Genomic DNA, 18,340 nt, shown 5'->3' on the forward strand with positions numbered 1-18,340 from the left:
AAAGCAGTTACCTACAAGGGAGTGCCCATACAACTGTCAGCTAATTTCTCAACAGAAACTTTGCAGGCCAGAAGGGAGTGGCAAGAAATATTCAAAGTGATGAATAGTAAGGACCTACAACCAAGATTACTCTACCCAACAAAGCTATCATTTAGAATCGAAGGTCAGATGAGCTTCACAGACAAGAGTAAGCTAAAGGAGTTCATCACCACCAGTATTACATGAAATGTTGAAGGGTATTCTTTAAGAAGAGGAAGAAGAACAAGAAAGGTAAAAATATGAACAAAATAGCAATAAATATATAGCTATCAACAATTGAATCTAAAAAGTAGAATTGAAGTCATGGAAACATGGAACAGACTGACGATCCCCCGGGGATCGGGCCTAAGCCAGCAATCAGACATCCCTCTTGCAGTCCAGGGCTCTTGCAGTCCGGGACCTCTCACTCCTTACCACCCAACGGCAGCGAAGGCAGGAGCGGCTCCCACCACCACTGCTGCACTTGCCAGCCATGAGCCTGGCTTCTGGCTGAGCAGTCCTCCCACAGGGGGAGTGCACTGACCACCAGGGGGCAGCTTCTGCATTGAGCATCTGCCCCATGGTGGTCAGTGTACATCATAGCGACCAGTCATTCCACCGTTCAGTCAATTTGCATATTAGGGTTTTATTATATAGGAAGGATATGCATTAACTATGGACACTGACAATAGGGTGGTGAAAGCCTGGAGTGGGGCAGGAACCAGTAGAGGGGAACAATGGAGGGAAAGAGGAGGGACATCTGTAATACTCTTGACAATAAAGATTTAAATTAAAAATAAAGTCAGCATGTAAAGAAAAAAAAATTACCCATTACATGAATACATTTACAGTTACACATGGAAATACAAGTGTTGATTCAGGGGTGGGGAGAATCTGAGATACTAAAACTATTCTCAAATTTTAGAAACAATGCAAAATAGGATTTGACAACATGCTACATGAATATAAAGCCCCTGATTGAAATACATATTATAAACTTAAAAAGTTTATAAACTGAATGTTTGTGTGCCCCCAAAAATTAATATGTTGAAACCTAATCCGCAATCTAATGGTATTTGGAGGTGGTGCCTTTAAGAGGTGATTAGGTCATGAGGGTGGACTCCTCAAATAGGGTTAGTGCCCTCATAAGAAAGGCCCAGAGAGCTTCCTTTCCCACTTTCTGCTATAAGAATGCACAAAAAGATTGTTGTCTATAAACCAGAAAGCGGACCCTCACCAGACCCAAAACCTGCTGGCACCTTTGATTTTGCACTTCTGAACAAGTGTACATGTACTAATACTACATAATGTTTACCTGTGCCTGGCACAGGGTAGGCACACACATACACACAAAACGTTGCTAGAATTCATAAGAGATGCACCATGTACAGAAGCAGTCACTTAAAAGAGGCAAATAATCGGGATCTCGGTATTTCCATTTAAATCCCCCCCCCCCTTTTTTTTAAAGGAGAGACTGAAGACCGAGCCAATGGACAGCCTACAGTTACACAGATCAGTAGGTAAATATAAATAGGCAAGTAAGGCCAAGGGCTGAGCGAGCCGATTCAGACGCTAGGAGGCAGAGCTGAACTAAGTTCTCCCAAGGTCCCGCCTCCGCCTCCTCGTCCCTGCCCTCATCTCTTCCCTGCCGCCACTGCCTCATTCCCACTCGCTCCGCCTGGGCTCTGCTGAAGCAACTTCCGCCCTAAGAAGGGTGGGGCTTCCGCCTCCAGTTCTCGGAAGTGCTGTTGGACAGATTTCTGCTTAGCATTTCCTCTGGGTTCCCCATCACATCCGCCCTTACTACCCCCACTTCCGACCAGTAAAGCCACTTCCACTTTGAAGGGGGAGGGGGTCGTCCCTTCGGAAACGCCAGAAGTGGCTAGGTCTTTTCCTGCCCACCGAACTTCATAACTTCCGCCATCAGTGTCCTCCGCTGATGTTTTGATCAATGCTCCAGACGGAAACGCTTTCCTCTCTCTCTTACACTCCGGGAGGAGGAATAGGGAAGAAACAAGCCTCCCCATCCGTCCCCATAGTCTTCTCTTTTGCCTTCCCGCCTCCTCACTACACACCCGCCCACCTCGGCGGAAGCGAAGCCCCATTCGCCCTGAGATAGGCGGAGCTGCCTTGTCTAACCCCGTTCTCGCGAGCTCTCGGAACCCTCGCGAGACCTGACGCCCGATTTGTGCGTCCGGGAAACCCCGTTGCTCCCTTTCCCCTGGCTGGCAGCGCGGAGGCCGCACGGTAAGGCGGGCTCTCTGACTCGGGCTGGGCACGGAGCGTCGGGACCCGATTCCCCAGCCCCAAGCGTGTGTCTCGGAGCCCGGGGTGACCGCGCGGCGCCGCCCCGCCCCCCGAAGCCGCAGCCACGTGCGAGCGGCAGGCCCGGACATGCTGGCTCGGCGTGGTCCGGGAAGCGAGACTGGGCCCGGGGGCAGCCGGGAGTGCGGGACCCCAGAGTCAGGGACTAGGGTCATACAGCGTCTGCACAAATGCGGTCGGGCTGTGGTCGTGGGCGCCGGTGAACTCTAGGACCGCCAGCCGCCGGGGCCGTTAGCGCCCGGACTTGAAGTAGGGCCTTGGGAAATCCGGGGAGGGCGGCGGTGCAGGTCGCGTTGGGGCTCGGCCCCAGCCCCTGTGGCTGGTCCCCACCAGCTCGTGTTCACATGCGTGGTCCTTCCCGCAGATGCCCGGAGTTACTGTAAAAGACGTGAACCAGCAGGAGTTCGTCAGAGCTCTGGCAGCCTTCCTGAAAAAGTGAGTGTGGGGACGGGTTCGCGGTGGCTGGCGGCTGTGGTCTTCGCTGGCCCCTCGGTCCGCAGCGCCCTCTTCTGGTAGGGGGGATAGTTGTTGGAGGGCCTCAGCGTGGAGTCCCCCTTTCCACCTGAGGCCTGGGTTGTGTTTGAGTTTCAGCTTGCTTATGCTCGGACACGTCCAGCTCCTGTTAACGCACAGTCCTGTGGAGGAGAGGGGATGAGGGGGTGTGGAGACCGGTGAATTGTACCTTTCCTGCTGTCTTGATCCCAGGTCCGGGAAGCTGAAAGTCCCTGAATGGGTGGACACTGTCAAGCTGGCCAAGCATAAAGAGCTTGCTCCCTACGATGAGAATTGGTTCTACACACGAGCTGGTAGGAACTGGGGCATCTAGCTGGGTAGTGGGGAGACGAGTGACCCCTGGCACAGATCCTTCTGTCCCCTCTGTGAGCTCTTATTTGCCTCCCTCTCCCCCCAGATCACAAGAGACTTTGACTCTGTCACTGCATGCTTTGTGTGATGTTCAATAACTTCCTACTCTGGCTCTGTTTCTTCCTTTGTAAGAGGTGTGTGTGAGGACCTGTGGCTTCCTCTGATCCTCCAGGGAAACCCAGGGACAAATGAATGTTCATATTTTGCTTAGAGGTGGTTTGTTTGAGAGGCAGGCATTATCCTTATGTCCATGGGGTCCAGGCTCCCCGAGTTAAAATCCTCTAATTTAATTTGTGACCTCCATCTGCCAGTGTGTTTTGGTTTTCTATCTCTAAAATGGGGTTAATAATGTGTCAGTGCCAATTATTGTTGGATCAAATTAGCCTAATAACAAACTGCTTTAAAATATGCTTGCCTGTTGGAGAGTAATCATTGAAGAAAAGTCAGCTGTTTTTATTGCTCAGGTCATCACACTAGTGCCTCCCTGTCTCTAGCAAGTTATTCCTAAGTGGGTGGCAATATAGCCAGGTCACTCTTTGCTCTAAATCTATGGTCACCCTGTGATCATTTGCCAGCCCCCTCTCATTATTCTTACAATAACTTGCAACTTCGACGGATTGCAAGTGTAACCCCTGACTTCACAGTGCTAGTTCTCACCTGTTCTTGACATTCCAAGTTTCTCCAAACTGTCACCCCATCCTTTCTCCTCTGAAGTGGGAGCTCCATCCAGGCCAAAGCTTGCCTCCATATGGGAAATTGGTGGAAAGCAGAGTTTTGAGATTGATAACACTTCAGAATAGCCTTGCATGTATTTTGTGGATTACTCATGCATCAGATGTCACTGTATTTCAGGCCCTAGCCTAGACACACGTGCCAATATGACTCGGGCCATCACCTTTGACCCCTGAGGGCTAAAAGGTCAACTTTGTGAGGTGGGAAGTGTTGGTGAAGAGAAGCTGACTTGACTTTGCTGGGCAAACAACAGTGATAGGGCCTGGACAAAACCACGTCCATCTTGGGAAGTAAAGCTACCTGGTCCTGAATGTTCTTTGCCAATGCCCCAAGAGTCAGGACAGCTTTGGATCTAAGATTAGGACAAAGAATCATAGCTTTCCTATTTTAATCTGCACCTATCAAAAATTTCCCAAACAGGACTGGTGCTTTCGGTTTAATAGTTGATGTCGGGGAGGTTAAGTAACATGTTGAGGGTCTGCCAGCTTGTGATGCCAGTTTTCCCCACCCTGTCATAGGGCAGGGGAGCTTCATCTTTTCCCTGGCAGGATTTCATACTTTATTTTTTTTAAAATATATTTTATTGATTTTTTACAGAGAGGAAGGGAGAAGGATAGAGAGTTAGAAACATCAATGAGAGAGAAACATCCATCAGCTGCCTCCTGCACACCCCCTACTGGGGATCCACCGGCAACTAAGGTACATGCCCTTGACGGGAATCGAACCCGGGACCCTTCAGTCCACGGGCCGACACTCTATCCACTGAGCCAAACCGGTCAGGGCCATACTTTATTTTTTAGGTGGAAGAGACTAATGGAGAATTGGGTCAAGGCCTTGTGTAATTTTCATTTTGCTGTGGCCAGTTTCTGCCCAACGTGCCCCTTCCACCCACTGGGGTGTGTCCTCTGCCTTCCCTTCTGGTCCCCCTTCCTTAGGGTTTCCCAAGCTCTCCTTTTTACCTTCCTTTCCCAGCTGCCCTATTGGCATAGGGTGATGGTTCTATGCCAGGGGTGGGCATATTTCTTGGGGATATAAACCAAGCCCATCTGTTCATCCACAGCAGAGACAGAGTTGCAGTTGTGACAGCCTACAGAGCCTAAGATACTTGCTGTTTGACCCTTTACAAAGTTTGCCAACTTCTCTTCTAGAGTAGTGATGGTGAACCTTTTGAGCTCGGTGTGTCAGCATTTTGAAAAACCCTAACTTAACTCTGGTGCCGTGTCACATATAGAAATTTTTTGATATTTGCAACCATAGTAAAACAAAGACTTATATTTTTGATATTTATTTTATATATGTAAATGCCATTTAACAAAGAAAAATTAACCAAAAAATTGAGTTCATAGGTTCGCCATCACTGGTCTAGAGTGCTCCCACCTAGTTTGGTGGTCAGCTTATTCTCTGTACAAGTGAAAGCACAGGAGATGCTCGTTTACCAGGGGGCACAGCAGGGTCTGTGCTATTCTCTTCTGGATCATGGGGACTTGGCCTGTTTTGCCCCTCAGTCTTGTGGCAGTGGTGGGGGGTAGAAGTTCTGGAGGTGTGTAGGAGCCAGTGTGGAGTGGGCAGGGCCCTCCTGAGGTTGGTCTAGAAGAAGGGCAGAGCTATAAGAGGAAGGAGTCCCCAGGCAGTGGGGAGGGGCTGAGGGTGAGATAGGGCTAGAAAGAGCCTGTGTCAGGAGAGTGGAGACCTGCTGTAAGAGGAAGAATGGTGTCAAGGGAAGACACCCGTGAAGAGGGTGGTGCAGTGTAGCCCTGAACAAGACATCTGGCAGTGCGCAGCTGCTAAGGTGGGACACCTGAGTGCATTTTTTAAGAAAATATATTTTGTTGATTTTTTTTATATGGAGAGAGAGAGAGGAAGGGAGAGGGATTGAGAGAAGCATCAATGATAGAGAAACATCAATGAGCTGCCTCCTACACACCGCCTACTGGGGATGTGCCCGCAACCAAGGTACATGCCCTTGACCAGAGTCGAACCTGGGACCCTTCAGTCTGCAGGCCGACGCTCTATCCACTGAGCCAAACCAGTTAAGGCCTGAGTGCATTTTTTTTTAAAATATATTTTATTGATTTTTTACAGAGAGAAAGGGAGAGAGATAGAGAGTCAGAAACATCGATGAGAGAGAAACATCGATCAGCCGCCTCTTGCACATCCCCTACTGGGGATGTGCCTGCAACCCAGGGACATGCCCCTGACCGGAATCGAACCCGGGACCCCTCAGTCCGCAGGCCGATGCTCTATCCACTGAGCCAAACCGGTCTCGGCCTGAGTGCATTTTTTATTATAGGTTGGAGGTTGGTCTGTCCTATCCCAGAACGGGGCCTTGGAGACATTGCAGGAAAAATTCAAGGGGTGGATCAAGGTCAGGGAAGTCATTTCCCTAAACACACACACACACACACACACACACACACACACACCCCTTTAGAAATTTAGCAGAGAAGGATCAAGGACAAATGCATCTGGGAAGGCTTCCTTTGATTTGCCATGTGCTCAGTGTAGCGTGTGTCCTACCTAGTGGCCTAGCAGGACACTTACCTGCTCTATTTTGACTGGGCTCCGTGTGTAGGGGGCCCTGCCTGGTCCCTCCTTCACAGCTGGCAGTAGTGACAAGGTTTCCCAAGGATCAGGAGGAGCAGAAGGCCATTGGAGGGGACTAAAGGAGAAGCCATTTGTGACAACACCTGGGTTTGTGTGGTTGGGGCTGGGGCCACAAGAGCTATTAAGTCATGAGAATTATTGCAAACTGGGGTGATGGTGAGGGCCTTGTAACATCTGACAGCAGGCCAGATAATTTTACACAGTGTTAAGGAAATGTAAACCACCACCCTCCATAAAGAAACTAATAGGCTTTATGGGAGCTTATTCTCTGCCAGTCACTACTCAAGATTGAAGTAAGCCATCCGCTTCAGTACCACCACACAAACCTGGAAAGTAGGCAGACTGATGAGCAGTGTTGAAATTCAAACACTGTCTACTGGACAGCTCAGAGCTGGGCCACCCTCTCCATATGGACCCCAGGCTGGGACTAGTCAGCGCCAATCCTGGCTAGGCAAGGCCAAGTTTGGGCATCTCCTTTCAGGTGTGCAGCCTCTGGGCGTCTTAGGAATGTTCACCTTGCCCCCTTCCTGAGACGTCCTCTCCCCAGCCTGGGTGAGAAAGCAGGTCTCTGCCCAGGGACAGGCACCGGAGGGATGGTGGTGGGTGTTAGGCATTTGCACTGGCAATAAGGGTGGAGTTTTCCAGTGATGTCACTCACAGTAGAAAGATTGTGGGTATTGATGTATACCAAGTGAGTCTCTTAATCCACAGGGGGCGGGTGGCTTAATGCCTGGAAGAGGGTCAGGGCAGTAGTGTAGGGGTAGGGTGAGGGGAAGGTTGGGATAGAAAGGACCAAGGAGAGAGTGGTTTTTAAGTGAGCAGAGGCCAGAGACAGTGAGACCACAGAGAGGCTGTGCTCTTGACCCCCAGAAGCCCATGGCTGTTTGAGGCAATTGGAGGGCTGGGAACAAGTGGCGTGGAAGAATGTTCTGGGAGCGGCAGCTGGAGGGGAGGCGGAGCTCACCCCACAGATCCATCTCACCCACCCCTAGTTCATAACACTGGAGGGTCATGGACATGGCCCGGTACCTGCTTCGTAGCAGTATGTCTCCAGGGTCTAGGGTGGCCTGGCGTCACTGCCCTTCAGCTCCCAGCCAGGTAGGGCCATGTGATGACTGAAGTCTGGGCACGTTGTGCACCTCAGCTGCAATGCCTTTAAACCTCAGTGGCCCCCTGAGGTAGGAAACCAAAACAGCCTGGAGGAGCTGTCCCTCCAGAGCTGTGGCATGAAGCCAGTGAGTACCATTTGGAGCCTGTTTCCTTTCTGCAGAGGACAACAGCACTTGACACATTTGCATGGAGTCCTCGAAATAACCCTCATCTGAGGGACAGTTACTCCTGGTTTTTGGATGAGGGTAGGTGACTTGCTAGGGCCACAACATTAGGCCAGCTCCTTAGGCATCTTAGTATCTCATGGGAGGAGAACGTGAAAGCAGGTGCACAGGGCTGGCAGACAACTGAGTGCTCCGCATGAATAGGAGTGAGCATTTCCAAGGAGGCTGGCCAGGGACTTAACCAAGCCCATCTAGGGAGAGTAATCCCCGTGTCCACGGAGGGGGTGATAGACATGCCATGTTGGGAACATCCACTGCATGGATCTCAGTCCTGACCCCCTTCCCCCCACCCCAAGCTCTCGGGCTGAGGGCTCAGAGAGCTGCACTCAAGTGGCAGTAGGTCCCTTCTTCACTCTCCTGCCCCTCAGGCATATGGAGGTGGACAGTTGTGGCTTAAACATTTGCAAGGCTCTATCTCCAGTCTTCAGGTCTAGCCTTAGCAGTGTGGCTTTGGCAGTCCCTCCACTGCCTGGCTGTCCCTGTCTCCTAGGCTGGGCCCAGAGTGCAGCATGGGTTGGCCATGGTGGGAGAGGGCGGCACCGGGTTTTAGTGTGTGCACAGTTGCCCTGGCTGTAAAATGGTGAGTTGGCTGCCACACACAGACTATGTGTGGCAAGGCCTTTCCCTTGGCTGTGGGGAAGAGTATTCTCTGCCTGAGAAGGGCCCTTAAGTTTCTCTCTCACTCCACCCAGCTTCCACAGCGCGGCACCTGTACCTTCGGGGAGGCGCTGGGGTTGGCTCCATGACCAAGATCTATGGAGGACGACAGAGAAATGGTGTCATGCCCAGCCACTTTAGCAGAGGCTCTAAGAGCGTGGCCCGCAGAGTCCTCCAAGCCCTGGAGGGGCTGAAAATGGTGGAAAAGGATCAGGATGGGTAAGCAAAGGATCAGGATGGGTGGGAAGGGGGGGGGGGTGATGAGGAGCCTTGGGGTCAAGCCACCTATAATAAAGTTAGCGAGGGCCGTCCCCACTGCCCACACGCAGAGAGGAGCTAGGTCTCTGCACTGTCTGTACCTGACCCTCTGGTGGGCAGGGGATTCTGTAGAAAAACAAATGGCTAAGGGCCTCACTCCCACCTCTCTAACTGACTACCCTGGGCTCCAGGAAGGTAATTTAGCGACTGTCCGCTTTCATTAGCCTGCTCGTTAACTTTGCCCAATTGATTTTTCGGGGCTTTTGATCTAATGCTTGCACAAACGACACCCTGTCAGCTCCCCGGGGGGGCTCCCACTCCTGCCCCAAGCTCTTTAGAATGCAGCCCACTGGGGTCCTCAGTGGGAGTTGGCTGGCAGCATATGGTCGTATGGCCAGGTGCCTTTTGGGGAAGCCTGACTCACATCCGGAAGGGGGGTTGAGAGCCTGCACTACCCTGGGAGGGATTCATGACCGTTCTCTCCACAGGGGCCGCAAATTGACACCTCAGGGACAGAGAGATCTGGACAGGATCGCAGGGCAGGTGAGGCCTGGGTGAGGGCTAGGGTTGGGTCCCTCTGTCACTGCCTGGGCGTTCCCCCAGGCCTGGGGGTTGTCAAATCAAAATTTCCCTGAAGGGCACAGTCCAGGCTGGTGGGGGTTCAGAGGAGGCCTTCTCTGGGGGTGGGCAGGAAAAAGGCATTTCTGAATGACGGCTTGCTGGAGCTGAGGTAAAGGGAACCCAACCCCGTGGTGCAGTTGGGCTGCTTTTCCTGCAGGGCATCAGCCTTGCACAGATTCTGGCATCAACGTCTCCTTACTCTTCATGCTGACTGGGCATGAGATGGGGTGGTTGCTGAGAGAGGGAGGTGGGCTGGCTCAGAATTCAGGTCTCCATCCTGATGGCTGGCTGGACACCCTGCAGTTCTTCGGCTGCAGCCAGTCTCCCTATCTGTGGAGCAATCTGCTCCTGCCTACCTTGGGGTGGTGGTTAGGATTCCGTGATCTACAAGCAGTGGGAGCCCCCCAGGGCCTGGCATAAACCCATATTGGTTTCCTTCTTTCTGTATCATTGACTCAGGCCTACTAGGAGCCTTGGAGTGTTTAGTCACTTAACGTCAAGTGTCAGAAAGGAATGGAAGGTGTTGCCCTCTGAGAGTTGGGTGGCCTGAGAGGAGAGGTGAACACAGGGCCTGGCACAGGCATCAGTGTGTATGATGGCATTTGCAGTATTGGAATCCCACTCCAGCGCTCTTGAGTGCCTGTTGACGCTTCTGTAAAATGGGGAGGTACCTGGGGTTGTGAGGATTAGACAAGAATACATGTGAGACCACAAAACAGGATGCATGGTGTCTGGGCTGTGGGTAACTTACAAAGTGCCAGAACATGGACCCCGTGACTGATCTTAACTTACTCTTCCATCTTTCCCACAGGTGGCAGCTGCCAACAAGAAGCATTAGAACAAGTGCTGGGTTAATAAATTGCCTCATTTATAGTCTTGGTCTTGGTCTCTTGATTGTCTGCTCTTCCATTTGGGGGCATGAGGAAGAAGGAGCCAGGAGTCCCTGGGTGGCTGTGGCTGCCAAAGCCTAAAGCTCAGCCTTCCCAGTTCTGCCCCCGAGGGGCAAGACGCCTGGGTTGGGCGGGGCAGGACCTAGAAACCCTTGGACCTCCCTCATATCCTGCCTTTGCAATTCTCAGAAAATGAGAAACTGAAAGATGCTGTTCAAGCAGTGGCCCCAGCTGGAGTCTGGGTTGCTGAAGTGGCACTCTCTCCTGCTGGAACACGGGAGGGGCAGGGGGGTTGTACTGAGATGTTTCCTTGGAAGGAAGTGGACAGGAACAGAACCCTGACGCCCTGTGGCTCTTACAGCTCTGGTTGAGCTGTGTGCCTGGTATGCACTTGCTTTCCTGGCCTGCATGGGCAGGGTAGTCCTGCCTGAGCCTTCACTTTTGCATTGTGGCTATAGCCCTGCTCTGAAACGGACTTAGATGTGCCTGCCCTAGAGCTGTAATGGATGCTGAGGCCAGCTGGTGCCTGCACAGAGGCAGTGCTGTCACCTGGCATAGCTTCAGTGGTCCTGCATGGTGATGGGCTCTTGGTGCCAAGGAGCTCTGCCTGTGATTGGGCCCCTAGTGGGTGGTAGAATCAAAGGTGCCCAGTGGGCACACATCGAGCCATAGGGATGAGCAAGCCTGGAAAAGGGCCCATTACCCTCCCCGTGTGACCAGCCCTGCCTGGTTGGGGAGAACTAAAGCTGAGCTGGCTTGCACAAGGCCCCAGTCCAAGTAACTTAGGATCACACCCACTTCTTTCCAGTGCCAAGCCTGAATTTCAAACAACTTGGGATCAGATGGCAACTCTGCCCCTAATTCTGTGCAACTCTTGAGTAACACTCCCGCTCTGAACCTTCCAATCCTCACCTGTAGCACTGCTTGCTCCTGAGGGATTCCAGAGGTACCACATGTAGATGGTGCTGTGGCTCAGAGCAGCACATCTGGCAGGCAGCCAATCAACCCAGTGTTATCCTGTTTAAGACCAAGATATTCAAAGAATACCAAATCAGAATCCTACACTGTCATCCCAGCTCAGTTGTCAGTGCTGGAAACTTCTGAATAAACAGCCTACCACATGCAAGGCACTTTGCAAATATGTGTCATTAACGCTGCAACCCTGTGAAGTAAATGCCAAAAAGCACCTGCAGTTTGAAGAAGGGGAAAGTAAGTCACAGGTGGGGTGATTTGTCTGATATTCCATAGTTGGGGAGTGGCAAAGCCAGTATCTGCTCCAGCCCCAGGCTCTATCTACTAAGCGCACTGTCCCTCGGAAGTGAGGGAAATGAGGCCCAACGTCACTCCTCATTCTGGCCCCAATGACGTCTTTTGTCGACTGATATTGAAGACATTTCCCAGAGCTGTCATGAGAACGAAATGCCAAGGATCTGGTTCCCATGCACAGGTGCTGGGTGATGGAAGGTGCAGATGCCCAGACAGGCCTAAGAGGGCCAGCAATCCCGCAGTTGCGCCTCTCCGCCGCTAGGGGACAGACGAGGGCCTGGAAACCGCTCAGCCACTGATGGATGAGGCAGGAGGTGAATTTCTAGGGCTGCAGCCTCTGATTCCAGGCTTCTTCCTTAGGAGGGGGATCATGAGAAGGAACTAAAGCAAGAGGGGCTAATGACCTGCTATATACACCAGTGTCCCGACAGAACACCTGGGTCGCTGGAGGAAAGGGGAGAGAGCCTCCTGGCCAGAAAAGAGGAACTTGTCCTAGGAACTGCGCTAAACACACCGATATTCTCACAGCCTCACAAGGTGGGGGGATTGTACCCAGATTACTGAAGAAACTGAGGCTCAGGCAACCAGCCAGCTAGCAGAGCTGAGATTCAAACCTAGGAATGGTGGCTCCTGAAGGCCATGCTCTTCTGTGAGCATAACAGTTGCTTTTTAAAAATATTTATGAAATACTTCAAGCTAGCAAAACAGTGTATATGATAGTGTAACAAAGACTCATAGGCCCGCCACCTAATTTAAGAAATAAAACAAAGACATAAAATCTAGACAGACAAAGCCCTCTGTGTAACCTTCCCAGTCACGACCCCCGGGCTTCCGCCAGAGATACCTTCTCAGGAACTTGGTGTCACTCCCCTGCACCCGTCTGTCTGCACCTTGACTACAGACGCACATGTCCCTAACAGCACACGGCATTGTTTTGCCTTTTGAAAACAAGTCAACCATATCATGCTACTATGTGTTCTCATTTTCATGTTTTTTTCTCCAATGCAGCCCTGTTGACACGTGAGGGCCTGCCTTTCTCCTGCGGTGTACTACTCTATCGGCTGACGGCACCACAATGTATGCATCCATTCTCCACGCACGGGCTTATCGTTTGGTTTGTTTCCCAGTTTTTGCTACCAGAAATCTCCCTGCAATAAAAGTTTTTCCTATGTGTCCCCGTGTGTGTGTGTGTGTGTGTGTGTGTGATGGTCCCCTAACTGCTCAGAAACATCTCAACAATTTCATATCATTCCCCACCCTCTCCCCTCAGACCTCATTTTCCTCCCATTTGGCCTAAAATGATGCTTAAAAGAACCCGCTCCACCACCAGACTGTACAACACCAGACAAGTGACAGTGACAGCATTCCCTCTCCGGGCCTCAGTCTCCTCCTCTGTAAAAGGAGGGGCTTGATGCTTGGGAGGCTGAGTGAAAGAATGCCAAGAAAGAGCCCAGCATTGCTATTAATTCCTTGGGTACCAGGAACATCTCATGTCACAACAAAGAGTTATCCTAGTCTCTTGGATTAAAAATGCCAAGGCTTACCCTGGCTGGTGTGGCTCAGTGGTTAAAGCATCGGCCCTTACATCAAAGGGTCACAGGTTCAATTCCCAGTCATGTAACTGGGTTGTTGGTTTGATCCCCTGCCCCAGTCAGGGCAAGTTTGGGAAGCAACTAATCAATGTGTCTCTCACATGCCTCTTTTTCTCCATCCCTCTCATTCTCTCTAAAGAAATCAATGGAGCCCTAGCTGGGTTGGCTAAGTGGATAGAGTGTAGGCCTGCAGACCAAAGGGTACTGGATTCGATTCTGGTCAAGGGCACGTACCTTGGTTGCAGGTTCCTCCCTGGGCGTGTGCAGGAGGCAACCAATCGGTGTGTTTCTCTCACATCAATATTTCTCTGTCTTTCCCTCTCTTCCACCCTCTAAAAATCAATGAAAAAAATACCCTCAGGTGAGGAGTAACAACAACAAAAGGTTTGGAAAGGGAAGTCACCACTTCCCTTCATAGAGCCCGCTGGCATGCCTCATTTATTCCTCATGAACATTAACAACAACCAACACTACTGAGCACCTACTATGTGACAGGTGCTGTGTTCAGTGCTGTGCATGCACAACGCCTTGCCTTTAAATCCTCATTTCCAACCCGACGAAGGGAGCACACAGAGTTTCAGGCTGGGCACAGGTTTTGCCCAAGGCCAGTAGGGACTACGACTAAGAAAGCTCAGAGTCACTGCCTTGACTGCCTGCACACAGCAGGCACCCAATGAGGAGCCAAACCTTGAACTAGCCTCTTTCCCCCACCCAAGCAACCTCCCCTCAGGGGACTTGTGGCCACCACAGGTGCAGGGAGCAGTTCCTCTCAGCTCACATCTGAAGCACACTGGCAGGAGCTGCCCAGCAGTGGGGCCAGTGAAGCCCATCTCCTGGAGGGCTGGGCAGGAAGTGGGGTGGGGTTTGGGGCCTGCGGAGGTGGGATCTGGTACCCCAGGACTGCTGCAAGCCAGACGAACCAACCCACTGGGAGAAGATGCCTGGGGGTTCCGGAGTCCTGCAAGTCCCGCCGCCTGGCATCATCTTCTTCCTCTTGATCTCTGCTGCTGGCCTGGGTATGTGGCTAACAGGCGGGTACTTGGGAGAGGAGGAGGGACTGGGGAGGCTGGAGAGAGGGCACAGGCAGAGAGGAGACAGCAGGAGGGGAGCTGGGAAAGGCCTCTGTAGAAACTGCATCTGTCTGTGGGCTTGACTGTTCCAAACAGGCCTCGGGGAGGCTGGAGGGGGCTCAGCGATGTTAAAGGGGCATCTGCCGCCTCATGGAGGGAGGCAGGAGCCAGAGTGCCTTCCCTACCCTGTCCCTCAGGTCAAAATGAGGAACTAGGGTTGCCCTTGACTGAGCTTCAGAGCTGGGGGCAGGAGGGGACCTTGGGGTGCACTCAGCTTCAGAGTGAAGAAAAAGCTTTCCCTTTCTCTGCCTGGAATCCCAGTCACCCCCTGCACAGGGAGCCCCTTCTCCGTGCTGAAGGTGGGGTGCCTCATGATACCATCCTCCCTCAGCGATGCCAGCTGTCAGGGCTATGACCACCTGTTTGACCCAGGAGCTCAGAAAGGCAGCTGGTCACGCGAGGTTACATTGGGAGCCAGGAATGGAACCCCTGACCTTGAGGTTGCTGCCTCTGCCCCACTTCTTCCTTCTTGTCTCTTCCTCAACTCCCTCCTTCCCTCCCCAGAGGAGGGGGAGCAGCCATATGGACTGGCTCTGATAGCTTGGGCTTGAGGTGGGGGGGGGGGGACACGTGCGTTGGGGCCACCAGCTCCCTCTAACCACCCACACTGCCGAGACGCTCCCCTAACCCCCATAACCCCCAGCCCAAGGACTAAACTAAACCCCTGACCCCCAGGTTGACACGTGCACGTTACAGAGAATAAGGGGCGGGCTCAGAGACACCAGACAAGGCAGACCCAACACCGGCAGGAAGAGGCCCAGGAGGCCTGGTGTTTGCCCTCCCCTAGCGCCCCTCCTCCCCACTCCTGCTGCCCTGGGCCTCTGCTGTCCCACCTGAAAAATGGCATAAGGAGAGAACCTTCTTCTAAGGGTTTTTTGAAAATGAAAGATAGTGTCAAGTGTGGGGCTGGGCTGGGGCCGGGAAAGCCTTCAGGAGGAGGTAATGCCCAAACTGATTCTGGAAGTCACTGCCTGGGCAGGGGCCCTCTGCTACCAGGGAACTAAGTATCCAAATGCAAGAGGTGGCACTGGAGAGCGGGCACCCGGGGCTGTGTCACCATCCAGGTGTCTTACTCTCCTCCCCCAGGACGTCCTCAAACCACCCCCCCCCCAAGCTATGTCCTCTCTCTTCTCAGGGGTACCTTTCTCTCCTTCCCTAGGTGCCCCTTCACTCCCTGCCCAACACCGTGTGTCCTCTGTGCCCCACACCTCCCTCACCTCCCCCAGGAGGGTCCTCATACTCCCCTCACACACCCAGGAGTGCTGCGGCTGCAGAGGCTGGGCTGGGGCCTGTGATCCCATCCACAGTCCCTGAGCCACCTGCCTCTTTGCAGGCCCAGGGGGCCAGACCCTGTGGGTAGATAGGGGCCCGCCATCGGTGACGGTGATCCTGGGGGAGGAGGCCCGCCTCCCGTGCCTGCATAACGGCAGCCGCCCTAACGTCACCTGGTGGCGAATCCTCCAAAGCAACTTCACGTGGCCCGCTCAGTTCCATGACTGGGGCCAGAGCAATGGTGATCTGATCATCTCATCGGTGAACAAGAGCCACGGAGGCCTATACAGGTGCCATGCTCTGGAAAACAAGACGGAATGGCGCTCCTGTGGCACCTACCTCCGTGTGCGTGGTGAGTGCCAGGGTCTCTAGGCCTCCTGTCTGGGAAGTGGGGAGGGAGCCAGTGCCTGCATCACGGGCATCCTTGCTCCCGGCTCCCACATACTTACCCATTTCTCACCTGCAGAGTGGGGGCTTCAGTGGGGCCTTGCTAGGGGCGGGGCTGGGAACAGGGCCAGGAGCCAGGGCTCTGAGCAGCACCCCCTTCTCACAGAGCCAGCTCCCAGACCCTTCCTGGACATGGGGGAGGGCACCAAGAACAACATCATCACAGCGGAGGGGATCATCCTGCTATTCTGCGCTGTGGTGCCCGGGACACTGCTGCTGTTCAGGGTGAGCCACCTGGGACCAGGCCCTTGGAGTCTGAGGGTCCCCGCCCAAAACTTGGGAGAATGACAGCCTCCCCCCCCGCCCCCCCCCCCACACAGGGGCACACGGGTGGTAAACAAATGAATACAATGAGTCTCCCCACGGCTGTCATCATTGCCCTTCTCTAGGGATGTTCTCACTCTACCCCCACCCCAATCCCCCTCAGGGTGCTTTATTCTCCCCAACACAGGAGTGCTGTAGCCCTCCAGATGTAGCCAAGGCCAGGGAAGATGGGGGCTGGGGATCTTCCCAGTGGCTGTGACCTGCAGTTTCTTTAGGCCACAGGGCAACCATAGCTATTTACTACTGATGTTGTGATTCATGGAGAACAATTGGGCAGTGGAAACAGCCAAAAGAACACTGGCTTGGACCCAGAGAGCCGTGCCACTTACCAGTACTGTCTGTGCCTTTGAGCAAGGTCCCTTACTGGCTCTGGGAAAGCCCTTCTGACATCTAGAAGGGCCTGAAAACATACCCCCTACCCACTGAGACTCCCACCCCCCACAGAAACGATGGCAGAACATGAAGTTCGGGGTGGACCCCCGGGATGACTACGAAGATGAAAATCTTTATGAGGTGAGTAGAGGGTGGGGACAGGTTAGGAGCAGGTGCGTTGGGGGCCTCCTGGGGGGCCTCTGGGGTAGGGGCCCAGGCATCAGGACACTGAGGCCCACCACCACGTGTGCACCCCAGGGCCTGAACCTTGATGACTGCTCCATGTACGAGGACATCTCCCGGGGCCTCCAGGGCACCTACCAGGACGTGGGCAGCCTCCACATCGGAGACGTCCAGCTGGAGAAGCCGTGACCAGCCCCCGTCTGCTATGCTCCCAGCTGCAGTGTCTCCCCTGCTCCCTGGAACCAGCCCTTTTCACAATCATTCCCGGGAGGGTCCCGCCTCAACTTCCCCCTTGGGAGTGTCCGCGCTTCCTCCTTCCTCTCCCTGCTGCCTTTTCCAAGCTCCCACCCACTCACTGACCCTGCTGGTAATGAGCCCTTAATCACTGCCTCTAGGGGACTGATTGTGGCAGCCTCGGTGTCACCTCCCCCCTCCCTGCTCTGTCATGGCCACTTAGTTATAATAAATGCTTCCCAACTGCAGACCTTGGCAGGAGTCATGGATCTCGTGGGGACCGCCCACCCTTGTCCCCTGGGACCCGGGCCTCTAGTCCCCCTCCTCCCTCAGACCCAGGATTTTGCCCCACCCTCCCCCCTTACACCCCCTTACACTCCCTCCCCCCCCTCTGCCCCTCCCGCTACCTGATAGCAGTAGCCAATCCTGGCTGCCCCCTGAAAGAAACAGAAGTGTCTTGCAGAAGGCTCCACCCCAGGCCATGTCTTCCCTGAGCAGGGTCGGGGGAACAGGAGGGAATGGAGGTGACCACGTGTATTTATGCATATTTAAGTCTCAGAATCACAGGCGACTGGCAAGGAATTCTCCTATGGCCATACCTGTTATCTGGGAGTGGGCTGGGGCAGGGGATTTGGAGAGTCTGTGGCCCTAACTTGGGGAAGGGGAGAGACGGAGGGGCAATGACAGAGGCATGGATATGTAGTTTCTGAGATAGAGGGAGAAAGACCGAGAAACAGAGTGACAGAGACGGGGCAAGTGAAGGACAAAGAAGGACAGGGGATCAGAGAGGAGATAGTCAGAGACCGCAGAAAGCGATGGAGGGAAGGGTCCGCGGACAAACGGACATAGAGAGGAAAGCAACAGGTGGGGGAGGGAGTCGGATGGCTCTGCAGAGACCCCGACGGGAAAGAGGCGCCGAGGGAGAAAGAGACAGAGACGGGGCGGGGGCGGGGGACCGGGACGGAGAACAGGAGACAGAGACAGACAGACAGGGAGGGAGGAACACGGACAGAAACACAGAGAGGCGGACGGAAAGGGGAGCTGCCAGCCGGAGGCGGACGCGGCCCGCCGGGAGGGGACGGCGGACACCGGGCAAAGGTGGAGGCCGCCCCGCAGACCCACGGCCGGACCGCAGGACAAGGCGGGGCGGGGCGGGGCGGGGCGGGCGGTGCCCTCGGGGGCCGGGCGGGCGGCGAGAAGGGGAAGGAAGCGGAGGT

General features: G+C 53.7%; 2 protein-coding genes across 3 annotated transcripts; both read left to right on the forward strand.

The window, feature by feature from the left end:
• Positions 1–1,990: 1,990 nt before the first annotated feature.
• On the forward strand, positions 1,991–12,743 carry RPS19 (ribosomal protein S19). Of its 2 annotated transcripts, XR_002826863.1 has the most exons (7): positions 2,140–2,265; positions 2,708–2,778; positions 3,049–3,149; positions 8,570–8,753; positions 9,281–9,337; positions 10,228–11,512; positions 12,578–12,743. XR_002826863.1 is itself a non-coding variant. In XM_006105316.2 (6 exons), the coding sequence occupies exons 2-6, from the start codon at positions 2,708–2,710 to the stop codon at positions 10,249–10,251; spliced, it is 438 nt and encodes a 145-aa protein (XP_006105378.1). In that variant the 5' UTR covers positions 1,991–2,265; the 3' UTR covers positions 10,252–10,291. The 2 variants fall into 2 exon arrangements, 1 of the variants encoding a protein (XP_006105378.1); XM_006105316.2 differs by lacking the exon at positions 12,578–12,743 and having other exon boundaries at positions 1,991–2,265; positions 9,281–9,335; positions 10,225–10,291.
• A 1,303-nt stretch (positions 12,744–14,046) lies between these two features.
• Positions 14,047–17,371, forward strand: CD79A (CD79a molecule). The gene is made up of 5 exons (XM_006105317.3): positions 14,047–14,177; positions 15,625–15,915; positions 16,117–16,235; positions 16,779–16,847; positions 16,965–17,371. The coding sequence occupies exons 1-5, from the start codon at positions 14,099–14,101 to the stop codon at positions 17,076–17,078; spliced, it is 672 nt and encodes a 223-aa protein (XP_006105379.1). The 5' UTR covers positions 14,047–14,098; the 3' UTR covers positions 17,079–17,371.
• The last annotated feature ends 969 nt before the right edge of the window (positions 17,372–18,340 follow it).

The sequence above is a fragment of the Myotis lucifugus genome, unplaced genomic scaffold (genome assembly GCF_000147115.1).
Source record: "Myotis lucifugus unplaced genomic scaffold, Myoluc2.0 scaffold_670, whole genome shotgun sequence".
Taxonomy (NCBI): Eukaryota; Metazoa; Chordata; class Mammalia; order Chiroptera; family Vespertilionidae; genus Myotis; species Myotis lucifugus.

What these genes read in the sequence shown, in the direction of transcription:
- RPS19 (XM_006105316.2), top strand. Translation starts at nt 2,708, where the DNA reads ATGCCCGGAGTTACTGTAAAAGACGTGAACCAGCAGGAGTTCGTCAGA. An exon ending in CTGGCAGCCTTCCTGAAAAA is followed by an intron (nt 2,779 to 3,048) that starts GTGAGTGTGGGG and finishes TCTTGATCCCAG; the next exon opens with GTCCGGGAAGCTGAAAGTCC. An exon ending in TGGACAGGATCGCAGGGCAG is followed by an intron (nt 9,336 to 10,224) that starts GTGAGGCCTGGG and finishes TCTTTCCCACAG; the next exon opens with GTGGCAGCTGCCAACAAGAA.
- CD79A (XM_006105317.3), top strand. Translation starts at nt 14,099, where the DNA reads ATGCCTGGGGGTTCCGGAGTCCTGCAAGTCCCGCCGCCTGGCATCATC. An exon ending in CACCTACCTCCGTGTGCGTG is followed by an intron (nt 15,916 to 16,116) that starts GTGAGTGCCAGG and finishes CCCTTCTCACAG; the next exon opens with AGCCAGCTCCCAGACCCTTC. An exon ending in GGACACTGCTGCTGTTCAGG is followed by an intron (nt 16,236 to 16,778) that starts GTGAGCCACCTG and finishes CACCCCCCACAG; the next exon opens with AAACGATGGCAGAACATGAA.